This window comes from Diadema setosum, chromosome 3, assembly GCF_964275005.1.
Source record: "Diadema setosum chromosome 3, eeDiaSeto1, whole genome shotgun sequence".
NCBI classification, from domain to species: Eukaryota; Metazoa; Echinodermata; class Echinoidea; order Diadematoida; family Diadematidae; genus Diadema; species Diadema setosum.
The window spans coordinates 5,712,797-5,740,612 of record NC_092687.1 but is presented as its reverse complement, the minus strand read 5'-3'; the positions used below and the strand labels follow the sequence as shown (position 1 = coordinate 5,740,612).

The following is a 27,816-nucleotide window of genomic DNA, read 5'->3' as shown; positions in this document are numbered from 1 at the left end:
AATCTAACTAAGTGGCACCTTATAGGGTTCGGGATGACATGTGGGTGTTGAATGGTGTTTGCTTAAAGTAAACCATGAAAAAGAAAATCGCTGTTAACTTGTCCCTCTTCCATGAGACATATATTAAAATGTTATAATTTATATGTAAGTATGCACTGTATTCATCATGTTTATGTTCTATTTGTTGTTGAATTGAAGTCTCTGGCTTCAGTTTTCGAAAGATTGTGGATTTAATTGACTGAGAAACTGTGTGTAAATCTACTGTATGCATGCTATTTTGCTTCATGTCTGGAGTGTTACCTTAGGTAATTGTGAAGTCAGTGAAGGCAGTAGACCTTAGGTAATTGTTTGTGAAGTCAGTGAAGGCATCCAGTATATAATTATTTTGGTTTTAACAAAAAGGTTATAATTTTCACCATATGGGGTGCAGAAAGGTAACCCTATATATTTTTTATAGAGACGTGTGCAAATTGTATTGCATCCTATATTGCGGTGACTTTATCACCCCATAGGGTGCAAAATTACAGCAATAACAATATGAACCATAATGGGTGCAGGTATGAGGTGCAGAAGAGGAACCCTGTATAGAGGTCTATATTTGCACCTTTTAGGGTGTTGAGTATAGGGTGCTAAATAAGCACGCCCAAAAAATAGAACCCTAAATGGAGCCGCTGGTGTTACAACGATATGAACCCTATTGGGTGCAGAAAGGGAACCCAATGGAGGGGTGCAAATATGCACCATATATGGTGTTAAATATAGGGTGCTAAATAAGCACCCCCAAAAAATAGAACCCTAAATGGAGCCGCTGGTGTTACGACGATATGCACCCTCTAGGGTGCAAATTAGAACCGTAATTTCTCTGTGTGCAGGATGAAACATTTATGACTTTTGACCCTAATTTACATACCCAAGATGTTGGGTCAAGTAGTTGTTATTTTATGAAATAATGAACGTGACATGACCTAAACATGTGCAAAACATGGGAGTGATAGGGGCTGTTTTTCTTGAGTTATTGCAAAGAAAGTTGCAGAAAGAAAGAAATATCTTGATACATCGAAGATAACCTTTAATTTCAACCGACTTTTTAACGTAAATCCGACATCGTTAAAAAAAAAAGGAGGTAAGCGTTCGATAGCGCAAAATCTCAGCTACAAAATATGAAAATATGGGAGAAAGTAACCAAAGGGTAAGTGAGCTAGTTGTCGATAAATACAATCATGTCAATTTTCACATCTAGAAAAATTCCCTCCCATAGATATAACACGTCATAACGAAGATACAGGAAAAAGTACGTATGACTTTTGACCCCACTTTGCACAGACAAGATAGCATCTGAGCAAAAAGTGGTTATTTTGTGAAATGATTCTTGTAACATGGTCTTTGCGCGTGCAAAATATGGGAATAATAGGACTTGTATTCACCAAGATACAGGATGAAACATGTATGGCCTGTGACCCTAATTTAAAAACCGAAGATGGTGTCCGATCAAGTACATGTAGTTGTTATTGTGACCCTGCACCTCAAAACAAACAAAAAGTCGCAAGACATGAATTTTTAGTTAAGACCATATTCTGAAAGAGCAGATTTTAAGCTTTAAAAAGATGTATAACTCAAATCAAATAGACTCTCCTAAACTATCTAAATATTGGAAAGAAAGTATAAACTCAGGAAAAGTGTGAACTGAGAAAAGAGGCTCTGAAGTACAGTGTATATTCAAGCGCTTAGTCTTTACCAAACCGCTCTGGCTGTGCGATGAATGGGACAAAAAACAGGAAGTAAACCACCAGAGTAACAACAATGAGAGGATTATCAGATTAAACTGAAATTAAGAATGTCTCATTAACACATTCTGTCCATCAATGCCTACTTTCATTGCAGTAGCACTATCCTTTCAAAAGTTATTAGAGTTGAAAGTGAAGAGTGTTGACAAGGTTTGTCAGAAAATACGAATGAAAAAGGGATTCTAAAGACACATCTAATCACACTATTCTACCAAAAATGTTCGAGTTAAACTGCTAAGAAAACACACTTTCCTGCCCGTTTTATGATACCAAATTTTAGCATAATGTAAAAGAAGACCCGTTCTTTCAAGAAATATGAAAAGGACAAGTTCGAATAGATTGACCCATTTCACTTATTTTCAGTCCTTACGCAAAATCAGTGTGTCCGACTTTATGTTCGTTTTCAGGAGCGCTATCACATTTTATGAAATAATGTACGTGACGTACTATAGATCTGCAAAATATGGGGCTAGTGGGGCATGTTGTTCTTGAGTCATTGCAAAGAAAGTTTCAGAAAGAAAGAAATATCTGAATACATCGAAGATAAGCTTTAATTTCAACCATCTTTTTTAACGTGATCCCGACATGGTATGAAAAAAGAAGGGCATATTATTGATAGCGCAAAGTCATAGCTACAACATTTTAAAATCTGGGAGAAATTCCCCGAAGGGTAATTGAGCTAGTGCTCGATAAAAACAATCATGTCAATTTTCACATTTAAAAAAATTCCCTCCCATAGAGATAACACGTCATAACGAAGATACAGAAAGAAGTATATATGACCTTTGACCCCAATTTGCACAGACAAGACGGCATCTGAGCCAAAAGTGGTTATTTTGTGAAATGATTCTTGTAACATGGTCTTTGCGTGTGCAAAGTATGGGAAAGATAGGACAGGTATTCACCAAGATACAGGATGAAACATTTATGACCTTTGACCATAATTTACATACCCAAGATGGTGTCCGATCAAGTAGTTGTTTCTTTATGAAATAATGTACGTGACATGAACTAAACATGTGCAAAGTATAGGGGTGATAAAGGCTGTTTTTTTTTCTTGAGTTATTGCAAAGAAAGTTACAGAAAGAAAAATATATGAGTACATCAAAGATAACCTTTAATTTCAACCAAGTTTTTTAACGTGATCCCGACATTGTTATGAAAAAACGAAGGGCATATATCTGATAGCGCAAAGTCATAGCTACAACATATTAAAATCTGGGAGAAATTCACCGAGGGGTAAGTGAGCTAGTGCTCGATAAAAACAATCATGTCAATTTTCATATTTAAAGAAAATCCCTCCCATAGAGATAACACGTCATAACTAAGATACAGAAAGAAGTACATGTGACTTTTGACCCAAATTTGCACAGACAAGAAGGCATCTGAGCCAAAAGTGGTTATTTGTGAAATGATTCTTGTAACTTGGTCTTGGCGTGTGCAAAATATGGGAAAGATAGGACAGGTATTCACCAAGATACAGGATGAACCATTTATGACCTTTGACCGTAATTTTCATACCCAAGATGGTGTCCGATCAAGCAGTTGTTATGTTATGAAATAATGTACGTGACATGAACCAAACATGTGCAAAATATGGTGGTGATAGAGACTGTTTTTCTTGGGTTATTGCAAAGAAAGTTGCAGAAAGAATTCATCGAAGATAAGCTTTAATTTTAACCAAAATTTTTAACATGATACGAAAAACGAAAGGGTCGATTACGGTAGCGTTAAGTCTCAGCTACAACATAATTTGGGAGAAGTTTACCGAAGGGTAAGTGAGCTAGTGCTCGATAAAGATAGTCATGTCAATTTTCATTTTCAGAAAAAAAAAAAAAAAAAAAACTGCACTCCCATAGAGATAACACGTAAACTGGTCAAATTCGACAAGATTACTTTCAATTCATTTTTACAAGGTGATGCCGTCGTCCAATCAAGATTTTGTTATCTACGTTTGAAAGAACATTAAATAAGCTACACTACACTGAAATCTGGGTTAAAATCGGCTAAGGATTAGTTAGATACGCTCCAATAAACCTGAAATTTGATGACGTCATTTTGAACTTTTACTTTTTTTACTTTATCAAGAAATTTGATATCCTTTAATCATTTTTTTCAGCATTGCCAACCGATGAAAAGACATGTTAAGAATATGTAAAGAAAATGAGGGGTCACTGTCCATCCTGACGAGTAAAATCGGATTTAAAATTGGCGGTTTTTTGGCATGGTTGCATTGTACAATGTATATCGCAATTGACGCGCGCGCGGAATTTCAACTTTGACGGGCCCGTATGACGTCATATTGAGTCAGATTGACTTGAAACTTTGTTGATATATTCCTTGACATTTCAAACATCCGATTCGTACAGAAAAACGGGAAATTTCCGTTGCATATGAGCTGTGCGTGCGTATATGTGCGCGCGCGTACGCGTCCTTCCAATTTTTTCATTTTTTCAAAAATTGCTCCAAATGGTCTGAAACGTGTGCAAAAAAAAAAATGAGCTCGATTGGAGCATACAAATGAAGAATTTGTTTGCAAAAACCGATAGGTCCATTTTTGAAGATTTTGAAGTACGGTTCCTGTCATAAAGTACAAAATAAGACCTTTAAATTGATATAGTGGTCACTACATAGAGAGAACCATTTTTGAAGTTATGGTCAAAAGAAGCAAATATTTTCTTATTATTCTCTTTATTTTTCTTGACCTTTAATCGCAAATATCTCCATTTGGCAAATATGGACTTACCGGTTTTTGCAAACAAACTCTTCAAATATTTCAACGCGCGCGTACGCGCACGTTTTAAGGGTAAATATGAATTTTGAGAATATGAGTACAATGCGCTTGACTTGAACTATATGTGACATAAATTTCATTGAGAAATTTCATTCCATTAATTAGATATGAATGAAAATGTGTTTTCATAATTCAAAATGGTGTCCGCTCAAGTAGTTGTTATTTTATGAAATAATGTACGTGACATGAACTAAACATGTCCAAAATATGGGGATTATAAGGCTTGTTTTTCTTGAGTTATTGCAAAGAAAGTTGCAGAAAGAAAGAAATATCTCAATACATCGAAGATAAGCTTTAATTTCAACCAAAATTTTGAACTTGATCCCGACATTGTATGAAAAACATTGAGTTACAGTATGGTAGCGCAAAGTTTGACCTACAACATATTAAAATCTTGGAGAAATGCACCAAAGGGTAAGTGAGCTAGTGGCTCGATAAAGACATGTCAATTTTCACATCTAGAAAACTTCCCTCCCATAGAGATAACACGTCATAACGAAAATACAGAAATAAATACATATGACCCTTGACCCCACTTTGCACAGAGAAGATGACATCTGAGCAAAAAGTGGTTGTTTGTTAAATGATTCCTGTAACATGGTCTTTGCGTGTGCAAAATATGGGAAAGATAGGACATGTATTCACCAAGATACAGGATGAAACATTTATGACCTTTGACCCTAATTTACATACCCAAGATGGTGTAGAAAGAAAAAAATATCTCAATACATCGAAGTTAAGCTTTAATTTCAATCAAGTTTTTTGATATGAGTTTTACCACGTAAACTGGTAAAACTTGACAAGACTACTTTCAATCCATTTTTACGAGGTGATGCCGCCAACCAATAAACATTTTATAAGTACAATTTTATGAGAGAGCATTTAATAAGCTACACCATACTAAAGTTTGGGTGACAGAGGATTAGTGAGATACGCTCGAGTGAACTGAAATTTGATGACGTCACTTTGAAAATTAAGAAATTTGATATCTTTTAATCATTTTTGCAGCCTCGCCAATCCATGAAATGACATGTACAACTCATCAGTTTTAGAATATGTAAAGAAAATAGGGGGTCACTGTCCATCCTGACGAGTAAAATCGGATTTGAAATCGGCGGTTTTGGGGGCATAGTTGCACTGTATATCGCTATTAATGAACGCCCGTTATTTCAACTTTGACGGGCCCGTATGACGTCATATTGAGTCGGATTGACTTGAAACTAAGGGTGGAATTTCACGGAGCACGCGAACGATTTGCGAAGGATGCGAATTACAAATAACAATAAAGCCGAAAACTATTCTTGCGCAATTTGTGCGCAGTTCCCACGACGTATGTGCGAATGTCGTGTGTATCATTGCTAAAGTACAGCGTGTTACGTACACGAAGAACACGCGACGGAAATGCGAACAACGAAAAATGTTCAATAGTCATGGGATAAAATGTACCCAAGGAGAGGTGGAAGCTGTCTTGAGTTGATTTTTTTTCTTTCCTCTATTTCTCCTTTCTTTTTCTCTCATTTTTCTATCGTGTGCTTGCCTACATTTTGTTTTTCCTAGGACCTATCTCCCCTAGTAAAGCATTTGTATTTTTTTTGCAGTTCCTCCAACACATAATCTCTATAGTTCAAATGAAATTTTGCATACTTAAGATTAATATTAAGTGTATTCTGCGATTTTTTTTTTGTATATCAAACATTTATTTCTCTTTGCTAGTCTTTAATTACTTTTGTTACTGTAGTTGTTAATAATTGTTTGATGTTAAGATGTATGCTACGATTTTCATTTGTAGAAAACGTATAGGTCATACATCCCCCAAACGTGCGCTAAACGTTCGCGAGAATGTCTCAAAAGGTACGCGAACAGTTTGCAATTGCGTCGTAAGATGATCGGAAAAACTTCGCAGATTTCGCGTAACATACGCGAGACATTCTCCAAAGTTTGGGAGTCTGTTTGGGGTTTCACGAACATTTTGCGAACATCGCGCGTGTCTTGCAAAGGTCTTGCGCATATGACGAGGCTTTAAAGACACTTTCGAGAACAATTCACGAGCAAATCACGACCAAGTGTGCGGAAAAAGTTCGCAAAAAATTTCAAACTTTTTTGAAATTCACGCCGAAGTAAAAACGACATTCGCGAACATCTGACAACGCTTCCGAACCCTCACGTTCGTTTGGCGATCTTTTGCAGACTGAAATACGAATGCTGGATTTTGCCATTCGCGTCCTTCGCAAATCGTTCGCGTGCTCCGTGAAATCCCACCCTTAGTAGAATTGTGTCGTGACATTTCAGACGTCTGATCCATGTGTAAATAGAGGAATTTTCTATATCTTACAAGCTGTGCGTGCGTATATGCGCCCGCGCGTTCGAGTCCGTCGATTGTTTTTTTTTTTTTTTTTTTTTTTTTAATAAAGTTCTCCTTGCGACGCAATCACAATCAAGAGACACGCAAGTCAGTATTCACCTCCGGACAATAGAAGTTAAGCCCCAGCAACCCCCGAAATGCTCATTCAAACACAGCGTCGGCTGTCTCCTCACCGAGCAATCAGTGACCAGGATGTCAGGAGAAGCGGCTAGGCATAGCGCAACCCGCCCGCACGCACCAGTCGACTGGGCAGTGTGCCATTTTCACGCTTCGGTTAGCGGCAAGCAGCAAACTGACCAATGAGATCTCTCTGGTCGTTGTTAGGGGCGGAGCCTATGTGTGAGGTTCAATCCAAATGTTCGAACCAGTTTCTGCTTCGTTAAAACGCCAAAAAAACATGGCCTTGAAACACGCTATTTCTGGTCTTTCCCTTCATCGTTTTGCTTCAAAATTTCGACAGATGATAAAAGACATGTCAGACTCTAATAATGTCAAAATCAGAAAATCGTAAGTTTTGACCAATTTTGATGTTCTAACTTCAAATTCGATTTTTCACGGCTTCGACCGTGCGCGACTTTAGGACCATATTGTTGTAGCGGGTCACAAACAAAGAATCAGCAAAGATACAGAAGATGATCCGAGAGGATATTCGGATCACCTAACAAAGAATCAGTGCAGATACAGAAGGTGATCCAGGAGGATACTCGGATCACCTAAAAAATAGCTTTTTTACCTCTGAGACTCTGACAATTCATGTTTAGGACTTTCAAAATCTTAGGCTTTTGTAAGTTGCCCTTCCTTGGGATGTTTTTTTTTTTCTCTTCTCTTTGGCTTTGTTTTGGAAATGGACGTTTCGGAGGGAGAGCCAATTTCAGAGGCATCGCTACTAGTATTGTCATGTGGAGTGATCTAGGTTAAACATTTGTGATACCAAAGGTTCAAATTTGTTTTGGGTTTCAATATCAGATGTGAAGAAGGAAGAGTTAAAGTTGACCAGGCCTATACACGGCACGAGTATGACGGATGCAAAACTAGAACTTTAAAGATCTCTTCATTCATTTCAATACATGTACGATGAAACCATGAGTTACAAGATTCGATCTCGATGGCTTGTTGCCCATATCTGGCTGCTTTTTGCATAGGCCTACTACACAAGGAGACTTATTTTGGCCTATGGGCTCTGGGTTCACACTAGAAGCATGTAGGTTTTTGGCGTAGATGTCAAGGTGGTAATGTTCTTCTTGTAAGAGCCAAATGTAATAGAATAATGGAACGAGCTCACCCGGTTCGCCGTGTGACAGGTGATGGCTGGAGTGAAAAGGGGCACTGCCCAGTGGTCCCTGAAGCCGGGGTGAAGTTGAGGTACTCTCAGATGCTCAGAGTGCATGTAGATGTTGTGTGCAAATAAGATCCCAATTCCTGCCAGCAATTTAAGTGATCAAAAAAATCGTTTTTGTCGCTAATGCTGAGTGATCGATGAAATTCCGAATTCAAAAAAAGTCTAAAAACTGGAGGCTATGATGAACACAGTTTGATTGTTCAGTGCTGGTGCAGTGCAGTGCTGAATCCCCCGCGTGTATGAAAGACAAGATGGCGATTCCCGCGGTTGCGATACAAAACAGTCAGTAGGCATATACACAATGCAGTGAAGTCCTGCTAAACCTACTCCTAATCAAAATCTCGTTAAAAAGACTAAAGCTACGAAAAATTGTCTGATAGATCACACAACGTTCAAAATACAGATGATGAAAGATACAAACGGATGTTTTATTTTCCAAACGATCCGTTGACGCGTGGTGGTTTGCTTAACGTATACTCCACACATAGGTATGGAGGGGTCGCGGAACGTTTTTCATTTTTTTTTTTTTTTGGGGGGGGGGGGGGGGCTGCGCAGCCCGGGGGGGGGGGGTATCAAGGTCAAACCCCCCCCCCCCCTCCCAGCTTAGACGCACCGGCGTAGCCTTGATAATGATCTTCTGATCTTGGGAGGGCGGCGGTTAGGCCTAGGCCTACTATGCGAAGGAGCCAAGCGACCGAGCCCGAGCGAGCGGAGGAAAGGGAGGGGGGTGTTCCCCCTCCCACGGTGAGAACTTTTTGCATTTTTATGTCGTAAATGGTACAATTTGATGCATGTTTTCCGTCATTTATCGACTTGAAACGGCCCCACTTGTTTGAGGTAGCAGGATATTTTGATGTGGATTATTATTGAACAATTTGCCTATAAAGACTTGAAACCCCCGCTTACACGAGTCGTACTGACGTAGCCTGGATAATGATATTGTGATATTGGAAGGGCGGTGGTTACTATGCCAGGGAGCGACGCGACCGAGCCCGATCGAGCTTAGGGAACGGGGGAGGGTGTGGGAGGGGGGGTGTTCCCCCTCCCACGGTGAGAAATGTGCAATTTGATGCATGTTTTCCGTCTTTTGTCGACTTGAAACGGCCCCACTTGTTTAAGGTATAGCAGGATATTTTGGTGTGGATTATTGTTGAACAATTTGCCTATAAAGTGGTAGCATATGAATAATTTAACTTCTTATTTAAATGTATTGTTACAATTAATTTCATGAATGTTGTCTATTAACTCTTTATGTGCCACGTTCGCACGTCCGACTCAGTCGACGGCGTGCCAACTTCGCATATTCTGCTCAACAAACAAAGCCGCCAAAACCGATCGATAAATCACTAATCACCGCTAATCCCGCGGCACGATGAAAGCGTCTCTCGTGCTTTTGTTCCTCTCATATACGGTTTGCATTCTATGGGGTGATGGACTATCAAGCGGCGTTCCCAACTAGATTTGCTCGTACATTTCAAAGTTTTGTCACGGTTTTATGTGCAAAAATCATGCCTTTACAGTAATGTAGCAACTGGTCATTCAAAAGAAAAATTGAAATAGATTCGTCATACAATTTATATCGAAACAAAGCTTGGCATTCCTCTTTAACTTTGCCTACTAGTATGCCCGTCTTAAAAGAAATTTGTAGGAGTTATACAAATTGGAAAAACAGAATTCTCTCTCAGAGCATGACTACCTTCCTGTCTTAGAATAACGTGGCACACAGGAGGTTTCCACCATGGCACATAAAGAGTTAAGCAATCAAACAGAAATGGCATGCTCACGAGGGTGTATATACAAAAGGGATATTTCTCCTCCCACACGAAGGTGATTTTACATTTTCAGACCTGAAATTCAGCGATCTGGTGCAAACTTTTGGTGCAATACTTGGATTTTTTTCTAGCTTCCCCAAACCTCCCCTAATATATATATATATATATATATATATATATATATATATATATATATATATATATATTTATGGAAATAATTTAGATTTTTTCAGGAAAGTGTTAATACTAAATAGCAAAATCATGGCATTTAGCTCTTATTCCGCGTGTGCATCATCTGTGTGTATGTACAAAGTCTAATGATATATAGAGGGGGAGGGTGTGGGAGGGGGATACCCCCTCCCAATCTACGGAGCTTTTGCGTTTTTGAAATCAAGATAAAACAATCTAAAGCACACTTTTTGTGAGAAATTCGGGTAATGTGATTTTCCTCCGATTTTCCCCCTTTCTTTCTTTTTTTTTTTTGATTTTTTTTCACGATGCAAAAGTGTGTGTGTGGGGGGGGGGGGGGGTAGTACAGCCCAGCCCCCCCCCCCCCCCCGCTTCCGCGGCCCCTGGTATGGGGCAAGATGGCTGCTCCAACATTTGCGATGCGGTGAAAATATGCGATTTAAAGTTTGTCAATCCTGCTTAAAAACGCAATAAAAATACAAAATTCCCGATCAAACTGGTGCGTGAGTCATTATTTACTCGTTCAAAAAATCCAAAAATATAAAGATATGCAAGGTTAAAAGCAGGAGGAAATCCTGTGAATTGCGGAACTATGAAAAAAACACGTCCGTTCACACCGAGCGCATAGGAAGTTTATGTATATAATTGTGTATGGCACAAACACTGTGCAGTACATAATATATGTGAATGTATCTTAATGGGCACTGATGTTATGCAGGAACCAATACATCAAATAAAAACAAATCGAATTCGAATAGAATTTTGGTCCATAGTTCTCTCTTAGAAGGAGGATGAAGAGGGTACCAAATTCGGTGCTCAATCTACCATGGAAACGAAAAAAGGTGCAAGCAACACAATAGACGATGCGATTCCGGAATGCGCGTCATTCAAGTTCGACGAGAGTGACGCAGTAGGCGTTTTCACATCAGCCCGATAAAAATCCAAGCTCGAACTATTTTCAGCGATTGCGAGTTAGAGCGCTTTTTCATTTCTTTTTCACATCAGCCCGAAGAGGGGGTAGCCCGAATAGTTAAAAAAATTAAATAGATAATTCGACAGCTGAGTATGTGCAAACAGCATCAGTAATGTGTGTGCCCTGTCGAAAATTCCTCATGACTTGTGTGCAGTTTGCCTCGATCGATCGGGTCACACACGTCAGGCATGATGGGATTCATCGCGCTAATTTCTCGAGTCGTTTTTACATTATCAAATAGCGCGCTACTATCCCGCTATTTCAGAAATTTCCAGAGTTGGAGTCGAGACATTTTCTCCATCAGAGCGATACAGTGTGAATAGAGCGCTAATTTGTGTTCACATTATCAAATAGCGCGCTATTTCGCTATCGGGAAAATTTCACAAGTCAGAAAATAACGCACTATTTCGAAACATCGGGCTGATGTGAAAACGCCTAGTGAAACTCAAAGACCAGATAAAAGAAATGCTTTGTGCCGAGCCAATCCTTTCAAAGTTGGTTGACCTCCTCGCAGCGGCTCTGATAGACCGGGTATCTCAAAGCGTGTATGCGGCAGTCAACCTGGACGTCGAGAAAAAGTAACAAGAAGTGAATGAACTTGAGAAAAAAAAAGTCAAACAACTAGAGAAAAAGCTCTCTGACAGCCAAAACTACCAGCAGGAACAACAGCAGTACTCAAGGCGAAACTGCCTTCGAATATATGGCTTGCCGGAGAAGAAGGACGAAATCAGCGATGACGTTGTGCTCGATCTTCTCTACTCCAAACTTGACCTCGGTTTCAAAGTGGTGTGAAGGCGACCTGGACAGAACACAACGGATTCAACCGAAAAGACCTCAGACAGGAAGAGCTGATCGACCACGCCACTGATTGTCAAGTTTACAAGGTACAATGTTCGTCAAAAAGTGTATGCCGCCAGAAAGAAGCTGAAGAGAACCCCAATATACATTCGCGAAGACCTGACATCATCTAGGCAAGAACTCGTCCGTCAGGCTCTGAGATGCGACTCGATCACCAGGGTGGGGACCAGTGACGGCAGAATTTGTGCACTGACAAGGGATAGTAAGATAGTGAACATTCGATATCGGGCAGATCTTGAAAAGCTGTGAGGTATCAGAACACTTTTGCATATTATTTTTTGTATATTATATTGATGGCTGTTAAATTTCCGTGTTTATCATGTGACAAGTCAGTCAGGTCTAACCAGAAAGGTATACTTTGTGTCTCCTGTTTAAAATGAGCAAACTTTCGCTGCTCAGGAGCTTCTCATCAACTTTTCAATTCTGATATAGATTGAATGTGCATTGCATGTTTCATAATTGAACTGCCCCAAACTCAGTAGCTCTCTCGTCGATGTAAATATCGGAACTGACAGACGAAAACGTCGGAGATGGCTGCCGCCGCGGCCATAGATAAGTTGAATGATAATGACAATGAATATGTAAGTATCAGTCAGGAAAGTTTTGATAAACTGTCTCCAGATACATATATCAGTCATCAAAAACCTGAAGTTATATTTCAGCACGTAAACTCGCATCCTGGTTTTAATATTGCACATTTGAATATATGCTCTCTTTTGAAAAATTCTGATGAAATAACACAGGTAGTGAAAACAAATAAAATCCATGTTTTGTGTCTTTCTGAAACAAGATTAGACCAATCCATTTCTGATAATGATTTTTTTTTTTTATTTAAGGATATACAAGCATCAGAATGGTCAGAAACGGAAATGGTGGAGGTTACAGAAACATTGCATGTTTGTAGAAATCGAAAGTGGCAAGAGAACCACAAAAAAGAGTAAAACTTATTTGTATATGTGATGACAGAAAGTGGAAAGAGAACCCCACAAACACAAATGAAACAAAAAGAAAAAACGACAATGTAACTTGTATACAGCTCATTAATTTTGTAACGAAATTAAGAAGGAAAATAAGATACCAAGATGCACGCATTGAAGAACATAACGAGCAAATTGTACCTTTAAATGTGATCACGAATTCATTTGGACTTATTTGGCTTATTTTTTATATCTAGTGATCAATACATGGTTTTGGATATTGCCCCTAAAAAAATAATAACATCTTACTAAGTGATTCCTTGTAACATTGTAAAGATTTGATTCGCAGCATAAGTCTTTTCATGTTATGTTTACACATAAGTACGACTCGGCTTCCTCTCCGATAAAAGGGGGAGATGTGATGTATGCCTCCTTGTTTTATGTGGCCCCTCCCAAGACAATACCACACACTGTGGTAGTCTGATTATGCAACACTGACCCCCACTGCAATACCGGAAAGCCCAACGTGGCAGAAATAATAAACCCACACTCCTACCTCGCAACGCACTTGAGTCGGACGTGCTTTCTGTATCCTCTGTGTCTACATGAGTTATTGAATTGAATTGAATTGAATAACTGAAACTGCACCGGTCTTACACTCTTGACACAGTAAACAGTTCCAGCATATTTATTTTCATATTTCACATGAGATATACATTCCATCAAAATACACTAAAAAGAATACAAACCAAGCAAGATACAAAATATGTTATAAATCGGGGCATGGGCAGAAAGTGTGTCAGCATATATAATGTACATAAGACAATTCTCTATAACTTGTGAAATATAATGGAAGCGCAAAAGCAAAGCTTGTAAACGCAGGTTCCAAGAAAATATACCAGTGTAAATTTGATATGCATTCAATGGAGATAGGACGCAAAGTGATAATGACGAAACTATATAAAAACTAAATTATCAAGGTACAAAGGAAAAAGAAAATAAAAGAGATGAAAAAGAAAAGGAAAAAAAAAAACAAGAACCCAAAGGAATAACAACAGGGTAAAAAGTTAATATAGCATATAGATACACAAGTATATACACACACATATCTAGAATCAAATTCATGACGAGTTCAATATGTTACTACAATGGTACGGATGCAGTGATTATATAATGGGAGCATAAACCAGAAGCAAACAATCATAAACTGTAGGTTGATTCATCATACATTAAATAAGGATACTGCAGATAACATATCAAAGAAAAATTCTAATCAGACAGGTTATATTCATTTATTAACTTTGATTTCAATTTTTGTTTGAATATAAACATACTAGAGTAATTGATTAAGTCGGTGGGAAGATCATTCCAGAATTTAGGTCCGGTAAAAAACAATTGTTTTTTGAGCAAGGAGTGTACGAGTACGTGGAAGGTGAAATGAATCTCTTTGTCTTGTTGGGTAAGCATGGACGGCATAGTTTTTCTGAAACATGTGGGTAAATACGTCAGGCAAGCCGTTGGCTGATAACTGAAGCATAACTGTTCCTAAGTTATATAAATACAAGTCAGCAACCTTAAGGAGTCTGTTTTCAAAGAAAAAATTATTCGTGTGACAATAAAAATCGGCTAGATTAACTGAACGAATAGCCCGTTTTTGTAGTTTGAAAATTGTATCAATGTGTAATTTGGCACAGTTGCCCCAGGCAAGTATACCGTAAGTGAGATAGGGTAAAACAAGCGTTGAATATATTTTTTTTTAAATATACTTGGGAAAAAAATGTTTTAGCTTATTTAAGATCCCAGTATTTCTCGAAAGCATCTTAGACAAATAATCTATATGATATTTCCATGTTAATTCATGGTCAATATAAAGACCTAAAAATTTGGACGATTCAACTTGAGTCAAACAATCATTATTCATTTTTATATCGCCAGGCAAATGCGTAACGGAGTTACTAAATAACATATAAACAGTTTTGTTTACATTAAGAGATAACTTATTAGCTTGAATCCACACTTGAACCGACATTAATTCTCTGTTCACTACTTCTAAAAGAGTTGTTGGATCTCGATGTGAAAAGAAAATATTAGATTCATCGGCAAAAAGGAGAAAAGATAAAACATTAGATGAATTTCTAAAGTCATTTATATAAAGAATAAACAAAAGTGGGCCTAAAAGGGATCCTTGAGAGACCCCGCAAGATAGTGTTTTTAGACTGGAACTAAATCCGTTGATATTTACAAACTGTTTCCTGTTAGTTAAATAGCTCCTGAACCAGTCCAAGGCCTTTCCACGTATCCCATAATGTGAGAGTTTATATAACAAAATACCATGATCGATAGTGTCAAAGGCCTTGGACAGGTCCAGGAATATACCAACAGTATGAGATGAGTCGTCTATAGCGTGGGCTACTTTATCTATAAAAGCAAGCACAGCGTGAGTAGTAGAGTGTTTTTTCCTAAATCCAAATTGAGACTCACAAAAAATATTACATTCATTTAAGAATTTAATTACACGAGAATATATCAAATGTTCAAGAATCTTAGAAATCGCCGTCAAAAGAGAAATAGGACGATAATTACTTACATCTTGTTTATTACCTTTTTTATAAACCGGAACAACTTTGGCAAGTTTCATTTGACTAGGCACTACGCCAGTAACAAGGGACAAATTCAATAAAATGTTAAAGGAGACAATATTGCGGATATAATATTTTTCAGTAAAAAATTCGTAATACCATCATGTCCAGCACCCTTTTTTGCTTTTAACTTAAGAACTACATCCCTCACCTCGTATTCTTGGATGGGAGTAAAAGACATAGATTGAGGATTTGGATCAGATAAGAAATAATGAAATTCTTTATCTGTTACTGGGATATTACTAGCAAGATTGGGGCCTAAATCAACAAAAAAATCATTAAACGCATTAGCAACATGTATCGGATTTTGGATCAAAATACCATGCTGGGATATTTCCTTGACTTGTTCTGGTTTATCTTTAACTCTGAGAACTTTATTAATCACCTTCCACGTGCTCTTGGTATCGTTTTTGTAAAGGTCAAACTGCCTTGTGAAATAACTCCTCTTAGCAAGTCTCAAAGTAGTTGTAAGAATATTACGATAACGAGCATATTTACTTTTCGTTTTATCACTTGGATTCCTCTTATATTCACAAAATAAATTATTCTTATGATTGATAGACTTAAGGAGGGATTTGGTGATCCAAGGCATTCTTGGTGCTTTTTTATTTGTAAAACGGGTGGATTGTCGTTAAAGGAATAATTTCATCATAAAGCAGTGAAAATTTATCCAAAAAGATATTAAATGCAGTTTCTACATTATTATCAATACCAAAGACTTCTTCCCAGTTAGCAATCAACAATCTCTCCCTGAGTCTATTGAAGTTTCCTTCAGAAAAATCACGAAAAGCCAATCCTTGAGACTTAAGACAACAACTTTTCGCGAGAGGAACCTTTGCGTATATCGGGAAATGATCAGATATGTCGGATACTATGACACCAGATAATACAGATGAAATATTGTTACAAAAAATTGTCTATCAACGTGGATGATGTGTCAGTCACACGGGTGGGTTTTCTTATTAACGGTATAAGGTATTTGGATAACATCAGATCTAAAAATTCTTGGCAGTGAACATTTTCATTGTAGTGAAGCAAATTCAAATTAAAATCTCCCATAATGAAAATATTTTTTTTGGTATAGGGAAGGCGTTAGCAACAAATCAGAAAAAGCATCAAAAAAGTCCCGGAAATTGGAAGACGGTGGCTTATATACTTCACCAACTACAATATCTTTTGTTTTGATAATTCGATTTCAATAAAAATACATTCCAAGCTATCACACATTATATTCAAATCTTTTAATATTTTAACTTTCAACTTGATTGTAACAAAAAATCCTACACCACCCCTTTCCTATCAAGCCTATTATTCGAATGAAATGTATACCCAGGAATAGAAAAAAACGAGGACGGCAAATTGTTTATCCAAGTTTCTGAGATACCAATAACAGAACAATCAGATTTCACTTGGTTTAAAAATATATGCAGCTGATTAATCTTTTTATTAAGACTTCTGATATTGTAATGCAAAAGAAGAAGTTCACTTTTAGAAGTCTTTTGCATTTGTTCAATCATTTCATTCACAGAGTGATAATTAGTAGTGATGTTGTAAACTAACCGATCATTGGGATCAAAATCAAATTGCAACTCAGGTGTGGCCGTATAAATTGACCGTAAAAAGCCAGGTTTGTCAGTACAATCTGAAATCTCGGTCCTAAATGAGGAGTTTATATTAACCTCATTAGCCATTGTGAATTAGATTACAACTAGTGGGGGAGGAAAAGTTGACAGCAAAGAAACTACCACTTTCTTGCGGGACGGAGAAACAAACGAGGCATGGTTCCCAAACGTGTGACATACGAAAATAAGTGAATGCTAGACGCGAATGCTAGATGCGAATATGTCACAAGATTATATTCACGAGTCTGTAATACACAAATGTAGACAGGATATATTTCATGATAAACTGGAGTTATTGTGTATCGAAATTTGTCTACCAAAACAAAAGCCATTTCTTGTGCTTTACTACTATAGACCCCCAGATTCTTATATCGCTATGTTTGATAAAGTAGAAAATCTCTTAGAGAACATTGAAATCCAGAGCATTGATTATGTTTGTTTGTTTGTTTGTTTTTTGTTTGTTTATTTGGTTGTTGTTTTTTGTGTTTTTTGTTGTTTTTTTTTGGGGGGGGAAGGTGACATGAATTGTGATCTTAGCAAAGTGCCATTAGCACATCACACCAAACGTTTATTGCAAATAGCGGAAGAGCACGAGCTGAAACAATTCTTTGAATTGCCTACTCGGATTACATCTAACACCTCAACTCTAATTGATGTTCTTTTTTCCTCAAATCATGAGAAAATATCGTTTTGTGATGTAATACCCCTGAGTTTAAGCGATCACTTTATGGTATTGGATACTTGGTGTAATACCAAACCACCGCCAGGTAACCATAGATATGTAATCAGCCGAAGTGTAAGAAGTTATGTGAAGACGAGTTCATTGAAGACTTACAACATGTGTCTTGGAGTGACGTGCTTGCGGAAAGAGATGTAGAAAAAGCATATGAATTATGGGTCTCTAAATTCAATTCCATTCTTGACAAACATGTTCAACTTCGGAAAAGGCGAGTCAAACAAAAAGAGACACCATGGAATAATAATGATGTATTAAGTAAGATTCGAGAAAGGGACCAGATGTACAAAAAACAAGCTAAAATGTCTGGATCTGAGCTTCATTGGGACATGTACAAAAAAAAAAAAAAAAATACGAAATAGAGTTGCATTCATGATAAGAACGGCCAAACGATTAAACGGCTCTAAAATGATCTGAGACAACAAGGGTAATCCCTCCGCTATGTGGACATCTTTGCGTTGTGTTTTGCCGAACAAAAAGAATAATACTTCTATTAATAAGTTGGCTGTCTCAGGTAAAGATGTCAGTGGATATAGAAATATTGCAACTCATTTGAACAATCATTTTCACAAGTATTGCAAATAAACGTAAAGAAACACACCTGTTTGGCAATAACATGGAACAATATATGGAAAAAGCATCATCTGTGTTTACTTTTCAGGAGATCTCAGAACAAGACATTCTAAAGCATGTCAATACAATACTTTTGAACAAGGCAACTGGTCTTGATCATATTCCTGCAAGCATACTTAAGATATCAGTAAGTCATATATTACGGCCTTTAGCACATTTGATCAACTTATCTCTGGTGAAAGGTGTAGTACCAAGCGCATGGAAATTAGCACGTTTCACGCCACTGTATAAAAATGGTGACCCAAGCAATATAACCAATTACAGGCCAATTTCTGTTATACCTGTGCTTTTTGAGGTATTTGAAAAATCAGCAGGTCACTGCGTATCTAACTGAAAATCGTCTTTTATGTTCACAGCAACATGGTTTTCGACCAAAACATTCCACTTCGACTGCTGTAATCAATGTCATTGAAGACCTTGTGTGTGCCATAGACAAAGGTTATGTTGTTGGTCTAATCTCGTTGGATCTTGAAAAAGCGTTTGATCTAATTTCGCCTGACATTCTAAAAGAAATTAGTTTACTAGGGTTTTGATGAGAATGTGATCAGATGGTTTAGACATTACCTTAGTCAAAGGAGACAGATAACTGTGGTCAATGGAAATGAATCATCCTGTTCTTTTGTTCAATAGGCGTTTACACATCAGCCCGATAAAAATCCAAGCTCGAAGTATCTTCCGCGATTGCGAATTAGAGCGCTATTCAATTTCTTATTCACAACAGCCCGAAGAGGGGGTAGCCCGAATAGTTAAAAATTCTTAAATAGATAATTCGACAGCTGAGTATGTGCAAACAGCATCAGTAATGTGTGTGCCCTCTCAAAAATTCCTCATGATTTGTGTGCAGTTTGCCTCGATCGATCGGGTCACACACGCTAGGCATGATGGGATTCATCGCGCTAATTTCTCGAGTTGTTTTCACATTATCAAATAGCGCGCTACCATCCCACTATTTCAGAGTTAGAGTCGATAAATTTTCTCGATCAGAGCGATACACTAACGCGCTAATTTGTGATCACATTATCATATCGCGCGCTATTTCGCTATCGTGGAAATTCCCCAAATCAGAAAATAGCGCGCTATTTCGAAACATCGGGCTGTTGTGAAAATGCCTAGTGTGGTGTACTGCAAGGCAGCATATTGGGTCATCTCTTGTTTATATTGTTCTTAAAAGTTGTTGAAAAGTGTTGCCTGTCTTTGTGTGCGGATGACACCTGTGTGTGTTTTGCATCCACCCCCCCCCCCCAAGAATTACAACATGTTTTGAACAATGATCTTTCGCTGATGACTAACTGGTTTCGCATAACCGGATGATATTAAACATACAGAAATGTAATTACATAATCTTAGGATCTAAAGCAAAATTAAGACCCTTTAGCAACTTCAATGTTTGTATTGAATACAGAATTCGAAAGAGTTTATCAATGTAAATACCTCGGTGTTATTATTGATTGTAATCTAACCCGGTCTCAGCAAATTTAAAGTGTAAGAGTTAAGGCCATACGCAATCTTTATTTACTCAGAAAGGCAAGGGGTTTTATTGACAAAGCAAGAGCTCTTACGCTGTACCACACTTTAATCCAAAGTCACTTTGACTATTGTTGTACTCTGTGGATAAATGGTAATTCAGTGCATTTAAAGCGATTGCAGATAATACAAAACAGGGCGCTGAGAATCGTATTGCAAGTTAACAATCGTTTTAACCGCCAAAAATTATATAGTACACTTAAAGTTGAATGTTTAATTGGAAAAAGCAAGCATTGATTTTTATCTTTAAACTTCTGAATGATTTTCTACCAGAAAGTTTATGTGAACGTCTCGGGAAAAGAGTAAGCCACTACAATATACGTAATTATGAAAATATTCTTAACCTCCCTAAGCCCAAATCAAGTTCTCTTAAAAATAGCACTTTATGGTCGGCATCGAAATTATTCAACACATAACCAACGGAAACAAGATCCTAGACTTCAATTACTGCATTTTCAAGAGCAATTTCGCACATTTCCTTTGCTAATCATTCTACCTGATTATATTTAATTTATCAAAGTATACACAATGCTTATGTAATTACTATTTCCCAATAACTTATCACATATTTGATCCCCCTCCCCTTCTTTTTTTTTTTTGTCTGTACTTACACATTGTATACTCTGTGACTTTTTACAAAAAAGTTTCTGGCGTTCATCTGTAATGATTATTTTGTGTCTTTTTTGTGTGTGTTTATGTGCATTCTCTTCATTGTATGATTTCTATGTTTTGTTATCATTTCACGTCTTGCTGAAAAACAGCTTATAGCTGATAGTAGGCTTTCTACCGCGGTTAAATGAATAAATTCATTCATTCATTCAACATCGACAAGACGAAACATGTATAGACTCACAATTAACCTGAATGTCATTAAACAATTATTCCTTCATCTTACATTTGTATCATTTGTGACGGTGCATCACAAAGCACACAGAAAGTCGCACCTTTTGATTTTACGTGAGGACTCAAGAAGGGTGAAATGGATGAACCAAGTCAACTTTGATTTTTCTATATTTCCTCAAAGAGCTACTTATCTTCTACATTACTCTTAAGTTTGGGATCATAAATTAAATGGGATTTGGGTTTTCAGCAGTTTTCCTATAACGCTTTTTTTGGTAGAGAATTGTAATCTGGTTTTTTAGAGGCCCCTTTCATTTCTTGACAATCCTTTGCACCCTTTTCATCTTCAACTCTAATAACTTTTGAAAAGATGATGCTACTGATCTGAAATTTGTCATTTACCATAGTCAAAATCTGGTTATAGGCCATGCTCAATTTCAGCCTGATATGATAATCCCTGAATTGTTGCTGCTACTGTGGTTAACATCATGTTTTTGTGCCATTCATGGCACAGCTAGCACGGCATAGTAATGATTAAGAGCATTAATAGACCCTGTACTTCATGGCCTCTTTTCCAAGTTCACACTTTCCAGAGTATGTGCTTTCTTTCCAGTATTTGTAAAGGTTAGGAGAATCCATTTGAATTGAGTTGTACATCATTGTAAAGCTTAGAGTCTGTTCTTTCAGAATCTGCCCTTAACAAACAAAAAATGTCTAGCGACTTTTTGTAATGCCTTCGCTACGAAATGGTGCCGGGGGCATTATGTTTTCTGGTTGTCCGTCCGTCCTTCCTTCCGTCTGTCCGTAATGAATTTTGTGGACAGCGTAACTAAAAAAGAACAACAAACAAACAAACAAAAACAAAAAACCCAACCTTTTGAGGTATCCTAATGAAACTTGGCATATATGTGTATTAGGGGGTGAAGTTGTGCCTATCAACTTTTGGGTGCACATACTCAAGGTCAAAAGGTCAAGGTCAAATACATACAATTACACTATATTCACCATAGGGGATAGCGGGGTGAGTTGGGACGCGGGTCAAGTGGGACACGTTCTCTGAATCAAAATCTGTTCAAGCAAAATTTCCCCAAAATATGACATTTTTTTTAATCAGGTTAATTAACCTGTTGTCTTTGTATTCATGATTTCAAGGGCACAATTGAAGCTGGTGGTGAGCCTTATTGATGTGCAACTAATATAACTTGTTTTTGACAAATGCCTGCATGGTTACTTAGCAGTCGTACATATTTATGTGTATGCCATGTGAGGGACAGTTGGGACAACGTGTCCCATTTGTCCCTCATAATAACATTACCTGTTAAACAGTACAGATTTTCAAACATGTTGTTCAAACTTGTTTTGTTGAAATAAAGATCATTTTAAAGCATGTTTGACTGTTTTTATTACCAATGGTTCATTACGCCTGCCAACTTTGACATTTCCGACATTTCTACAGGATGTCACACTTTTCCCAACACCGTCCCATTTCTCCCTTGCCGTTGTCCCACTTGACCCACGGGTGGGTCAACTTCTCCCCCAAAATAAAGTGTTTTTTTTTTCTTTTTATCAACTGCAGAAAATTGAGAACAGTGCCACCCCCATTTTATAGTTCTTAATGCAACCTACAATATGAACCTTCATGCAAGCCCAAACGGAAATATAATCATCTCTTCTATAAAAAGATATAAGAAGAAAACTTGAAATAATGTCCTACTTCTCTCCGCTCTTCCCTATCTATGCAATGCCTGAAGATGTTTTCATGAAACTTAGTGTATACATGTATTACACAATGAAGATTCTCGGGTGAAAACTTGGGTTCATAAGGTCAAAGTTCAAAAGTCAAAAGGTCGAGTAAAATATTAAAGCTTCTCTTTTTTCTCAGTACCTTGAAAATTGTTCAAGGTATCTTCATGGAACATAGTATCTATGTGACCCCGCACCTCAAAACAAACAAAAAGTCGCCAGACGTGAATTTTCAGTTAAGACCATACTCTGAAAGAGCAGACTTTAAGCTTTAAAATGATGTATAACTCAAATCAAATGGACTCTCGTAACCTATCTGAATATTGGAAAGAAAGCACAAATTCAGGAAAAGTGTGAACTGAAAAAAAGAGGCTCTGAAGTACAGTGTCTATTTCATGTTCTGGATGACAGTGATTATCTTATTGATTTACAATAATTTACAATTTAATATTCAATACAGAAATTGCACTTTTTCTCCGTACCTTCAAAATTACTCAATGCATAAACGTATGAATGGGTCAAAGTCAAGTTAAAGTCCTTCAATTCCCAAATAAATGTTCTCCTATTCATCCAATCAAACCTAGGTCAAGAAGGTGAACATTCAACACATTTGTGACCAACTTGTCATTCTAATATCTTGCATTTTCATTCTAATATTGTGAAAATGTGTACACACAATGTCCACATGTACTATCTAGACCTATTAGGAGAATCATGCATTATGGCGGAGGCATACCAGTCGTCATAGGGACATTTCTAGTTTGTTTTGTGATGCAGGGTCACATCTGTTAATCTGTTACTCTTAATATGTGACATACTCTGATGAAATAATAAGGTTTGTAGTTAAAACCTGACAAACTTGCTGATTACATGATTATTTGACACATGTTTTGTTTTTTTTTTTCTTTGGAGGCACATAAATGATTCCTTACTTGTGTCTCTTTTTTTTCACCCTCTTGCTGTTCTGCATAGCTGGAATCAATATATCACAATGGGGGACCTGACATCTCGGCTGCTGCATCACAAGCCTACGCCACGAGTATCTGTACCATGCCAAACCTTAAGACTCTAAAGCTGTTCAATGTCATGATAGCAGACGAGTTCTTTGTCGCCCTTGCCGAATCAGCATCAGGAGCAACGGTATCTCACATTGCACTACAATTTGTTTTATTTCATTTCATTTCATTTCATTTCATTTCATTTCATTTCATTGTTTCTGTGTGGCACAATATAATCAACTCTGATCACTTTCAGAAATAAACACATGATTCATAATAATTCATGGCTGATTTTGGACATGACAGGTTATCAAATCTTTGTGACAAATAACGAAGCCATAATGATAATAAACAAAAAGTCAAGGTACCATACAGGAGGATCCCCAGTAAGCCGAGCTTGATATTGGGGCCTCATACACAGATAAATGAATAAACAGTTTCAACCAACCACTTACTTAACTACAACAAGACAAACCAGTTTTACACAACAAAAACAGTTACACAACAAAACATACACGGACATGTACGCAGGTGATGCTAAGAAAGAAAAACAAAGAAGAAGGGGACAGCGATAATGAAAGATGGTGAGAAAGAACAGGAGAGAGAGGAAAAAAAAAGAAGAAAGACTCCTCGTTCACTGTACAATAAAACACTGTGCAAATACAACACTATTGCAGGTGCATACACCCTGTTGCCAAGTAACGGCTGGGTGTAGCAACGTACGGACCAGTTACATCTGTATATAAAAATAGAGAAACATTCCATGGCATGCCTACAACAGAAGGCAGAGTACAACATAGAATGAAGATGCTTCAAGTAACAAAAGAAATTCATGTCCTGGATATGTTAATTAAGTCACTGATATTTAGCAACAAGCATAATTATGTTTAACAAATCTTTTAAAGGAACCAATCGTGCGAATTGCACAGGACTGAGATGGTAAAGAATTCCATACGTCTGGGCCAGTGTGCCGAATTGATTTTTTAGCTAAAAAAGTTCTGGGATTTATAAGATGAATATTGGAGGCATTTCTTGTAGGGTAGGAGTGGATTTCTTTATTGAGTTGGAAAATATTCATGAAATAAGAAGGTAAACACTGAATGTCGTAGCGAAACATGAAGGTAGCAGTCTGTAAAAAAAATTGATGTCATTAATTTTCAGAATGTTATACTTTTGAAATATTGGGTCTGTGTGAGCTCTATAATCAGTCCCAGCACAAATACGCATGGCTTTCTTTTGGAGCAAAAATATTGAATTTGTACTACTGTATGAAGTTGCCCAGACAATGTTGCAATAATCAATATATGGCAAAACGAGTGAGTTATACAATACAAAGAGAGTTTCTACCGGAAGAAAATGCCGTCATTTACGTAGAACACCAATATTGCGTGCAATAGGATTTGATATATGTCTGACATGATCAGACCAATTCAAATATTCATTAATAACAACACCCAAAAATATTATACATGATTTTTGTTCAATTGCAATATCATCTACGAGTAACACATTATTTTTTGGATCATGATTTGTTCTTCTATAACCTTTAAAATAAATAAAACTCGTTTTCGACAAGTTGAGAGATAACACGTTGCTCCGGAACCAACGTGACAATTTCGGTAGTTCAGTATTCAGTTTCGAAATAAGACTATTGTAATCAGCATGTGAAAAGAATACATTGGTATCATCGGCAAAGAGAATATATTGCAATGAATCTGACACATTAACCAAATCATTTACATATATCAGGAATAAAAGAGGGCCTAAAATGGATCCTTGGGGGACACATGTTAACGGAAGCAAAGTAGATAAATGAGAATCGTGAACAGTATATTGATATCTATTTGATAAGTAACTAAGAAACCAATCAAGGGCGACTCCCCGTACGCGCCGTACGCGATTTTTTTTTTCCCGTAACCCTAACGCGTCGAAATTGCCAATTAAGTCACTTTAGCAAAGACTATCAGTGTACAAGTTGGTTTTTGTACGCATGTGCGTGGACTTCGCAGTTATGCGTTGAGATCGTACTATACAGATTATATACAGAGTACCATTGCCATGGTCGTCTGCTAACCACAGCATCAGATTACAATGTGTGAATAGGACGCCGTCCTTCAAGCAGAAACATAACAACGGGTTTGTGTGTATGGGTATGTGTATGCGCGTGTGTGAGTGTTTGTGTGTGTGTGTGTGTGTGTGTGTGTGTGTTTCCACTTCACATGTCGTCGCCATCGCGTTCGGCTTTGCCTGAGGTGGTATTTCTGTAGTTTTGTTCGCCGTCTGCTGATACTTTTCCTGTGTCTCGCAAGACTTGCGTTACTGTGACTAGGATGCATACAAACTCGACGCCGTCATCAATGTCTTGCAAAAAGTAAATTGAAGATCTAATTGAAGCTTGGAATAAATCATAATCAACGTATACGTAGCGACACGTAGCGGTATAAGTGAAGCAGCCTTCTTTGTCAAATTTGTAATCTGCTATTTACATGTAGATTAACGTCTGTCTATTTTTTCCATTTTACTCATATACACTATAATCTTGTATATCTTTTGTGTCATGTGTAATCTTTGAGTAATGTATTCACTGGTTTGTTATATTGTTATTTATACTCTTTGTTTGTACTCTCATACCCCGAGAGGGGGTCGAAATAGTCAATAAAATTCGCAAAATTCACAAATATTTCGGTCTACAGCTGCAGCGATTGCTATTGTTAGCATTGATCATGTTTATTAAGCCCCACAAAATCAGATTCGAAGAGGACATTTGGTCTCGGGTAACATGGATGAACGTCTAGGTTAATTTGGGTTTATTCTCCAACTTCATGATGATTCAGAAAGGCGTAGTAGTATAGGCTCCTTTTTAGTTCAGGTTCATGTATATCAAGGTATATGATTACATTCTCATGCAATAACATCCATGATGAAGATGGGGAAGGGAAGAGAAACTGCGGGAGGGGGGAGAGCTAGTAATCATCGATTTTGATCGATGAAATCTCTCTATAAATATTTTTATTTAATCAGCTTTAAAAAGACATTTTGGATCAGCATTAAATATCAAAAGATGTGATATTTCCATCAAAATAAATTCATTTTCCCAGTCCATACTGTCATGTACAAAATTGCTCTAGTATCACGGTTTGAATTGCTCTATCAATAATTTTTTGATGTTCACTTTATCATTGCCAACTCTATAGTCTTTCTCATCACTTACCATCGTCACCTCTACCATCACGACCACTCACTGAAGGAAACAAAAAAAAAAAACAAGAAGAAATGTGGATTTAGTGAAAGTAACAACATTAGTAGAACACATCAGTGAAATTAAGGAAAATCGGGCAATCCAAAAGTTATGATTTTTTAACGTTTGGATGTTGGAACCACTGGATACATGACATCATGACCTGTGTGGGCAACAACATAAAGAAAATAATTTAAAGAAAACAAACATGTTTTTACTTTTCTTGAGTAATGGAAGAGCATTTGATTAACCACTTTCCGAAAGTAGGGGGTATGATACCCTTAACATAAGTCAGTATCAATTAAGTTGATGGAATGTATAATTGTATTTATTCTTTTGTGGAATTCTTTTCATATTTTCTTTACATTGTTGCCCATCATGGTCTCTAGTAGTCTCTTTATTCAGTGAAAACAACACAAAAAATATAAAACCGAAAAACTTTGCATCGATTGTCCGATTTTTTCTTCAAACTTTCACTGATGTAAAATGCTAGTGTTGCTGCGTTCACACAATCCATATTGGTCTTTGGGTTTTGGTTTCCCTTAATATCAACCAATCATCACTACCATCATTGCTTTTATTAGATTACCACGCACGACCATAAACATCATTACTATCATTTCACTACTTGATATCATCTTATCATCATCACCACGATTATCACTCGTATTACCATCGTATACATATCACCACAAGTAATATATCTTCCACCACTATCAATACTTTTTTTTCCATGTCATCAATCCATCAACAACAACTTCACGAAATCTTTTTCAAAGTTTTCATCATCATCATCATTATCATTAGTCTAAACAAGCATTGCGACTGCCAATATATTCATACTCGATCCCTCCC

The 27,816-nt window shown here is 37.2% G+C and overlaps 1 protein-coding gene across 1 annotated transcript in view; it reads left to right on the top strand.

Moving 5' to 3' along the window:
• The window catches only part of LOC140226686 (uncharacterized), a 294,115-nt gene that overhangs the window by 108,696 nt on the left and 157,603 nt on the right, over nt 1-27,816 (top strand). Inside the window, exon 15 of the mRNA XM_072307126.1 lies at nt 23,698-23,865. Coding sequence (XP_072163227.1) covers nt 23,698-23,865 — 168 coding nt within the window. The remainder of the gene's footprint in view (nt 1-23,697; nt 23,866-27,816) is intronic.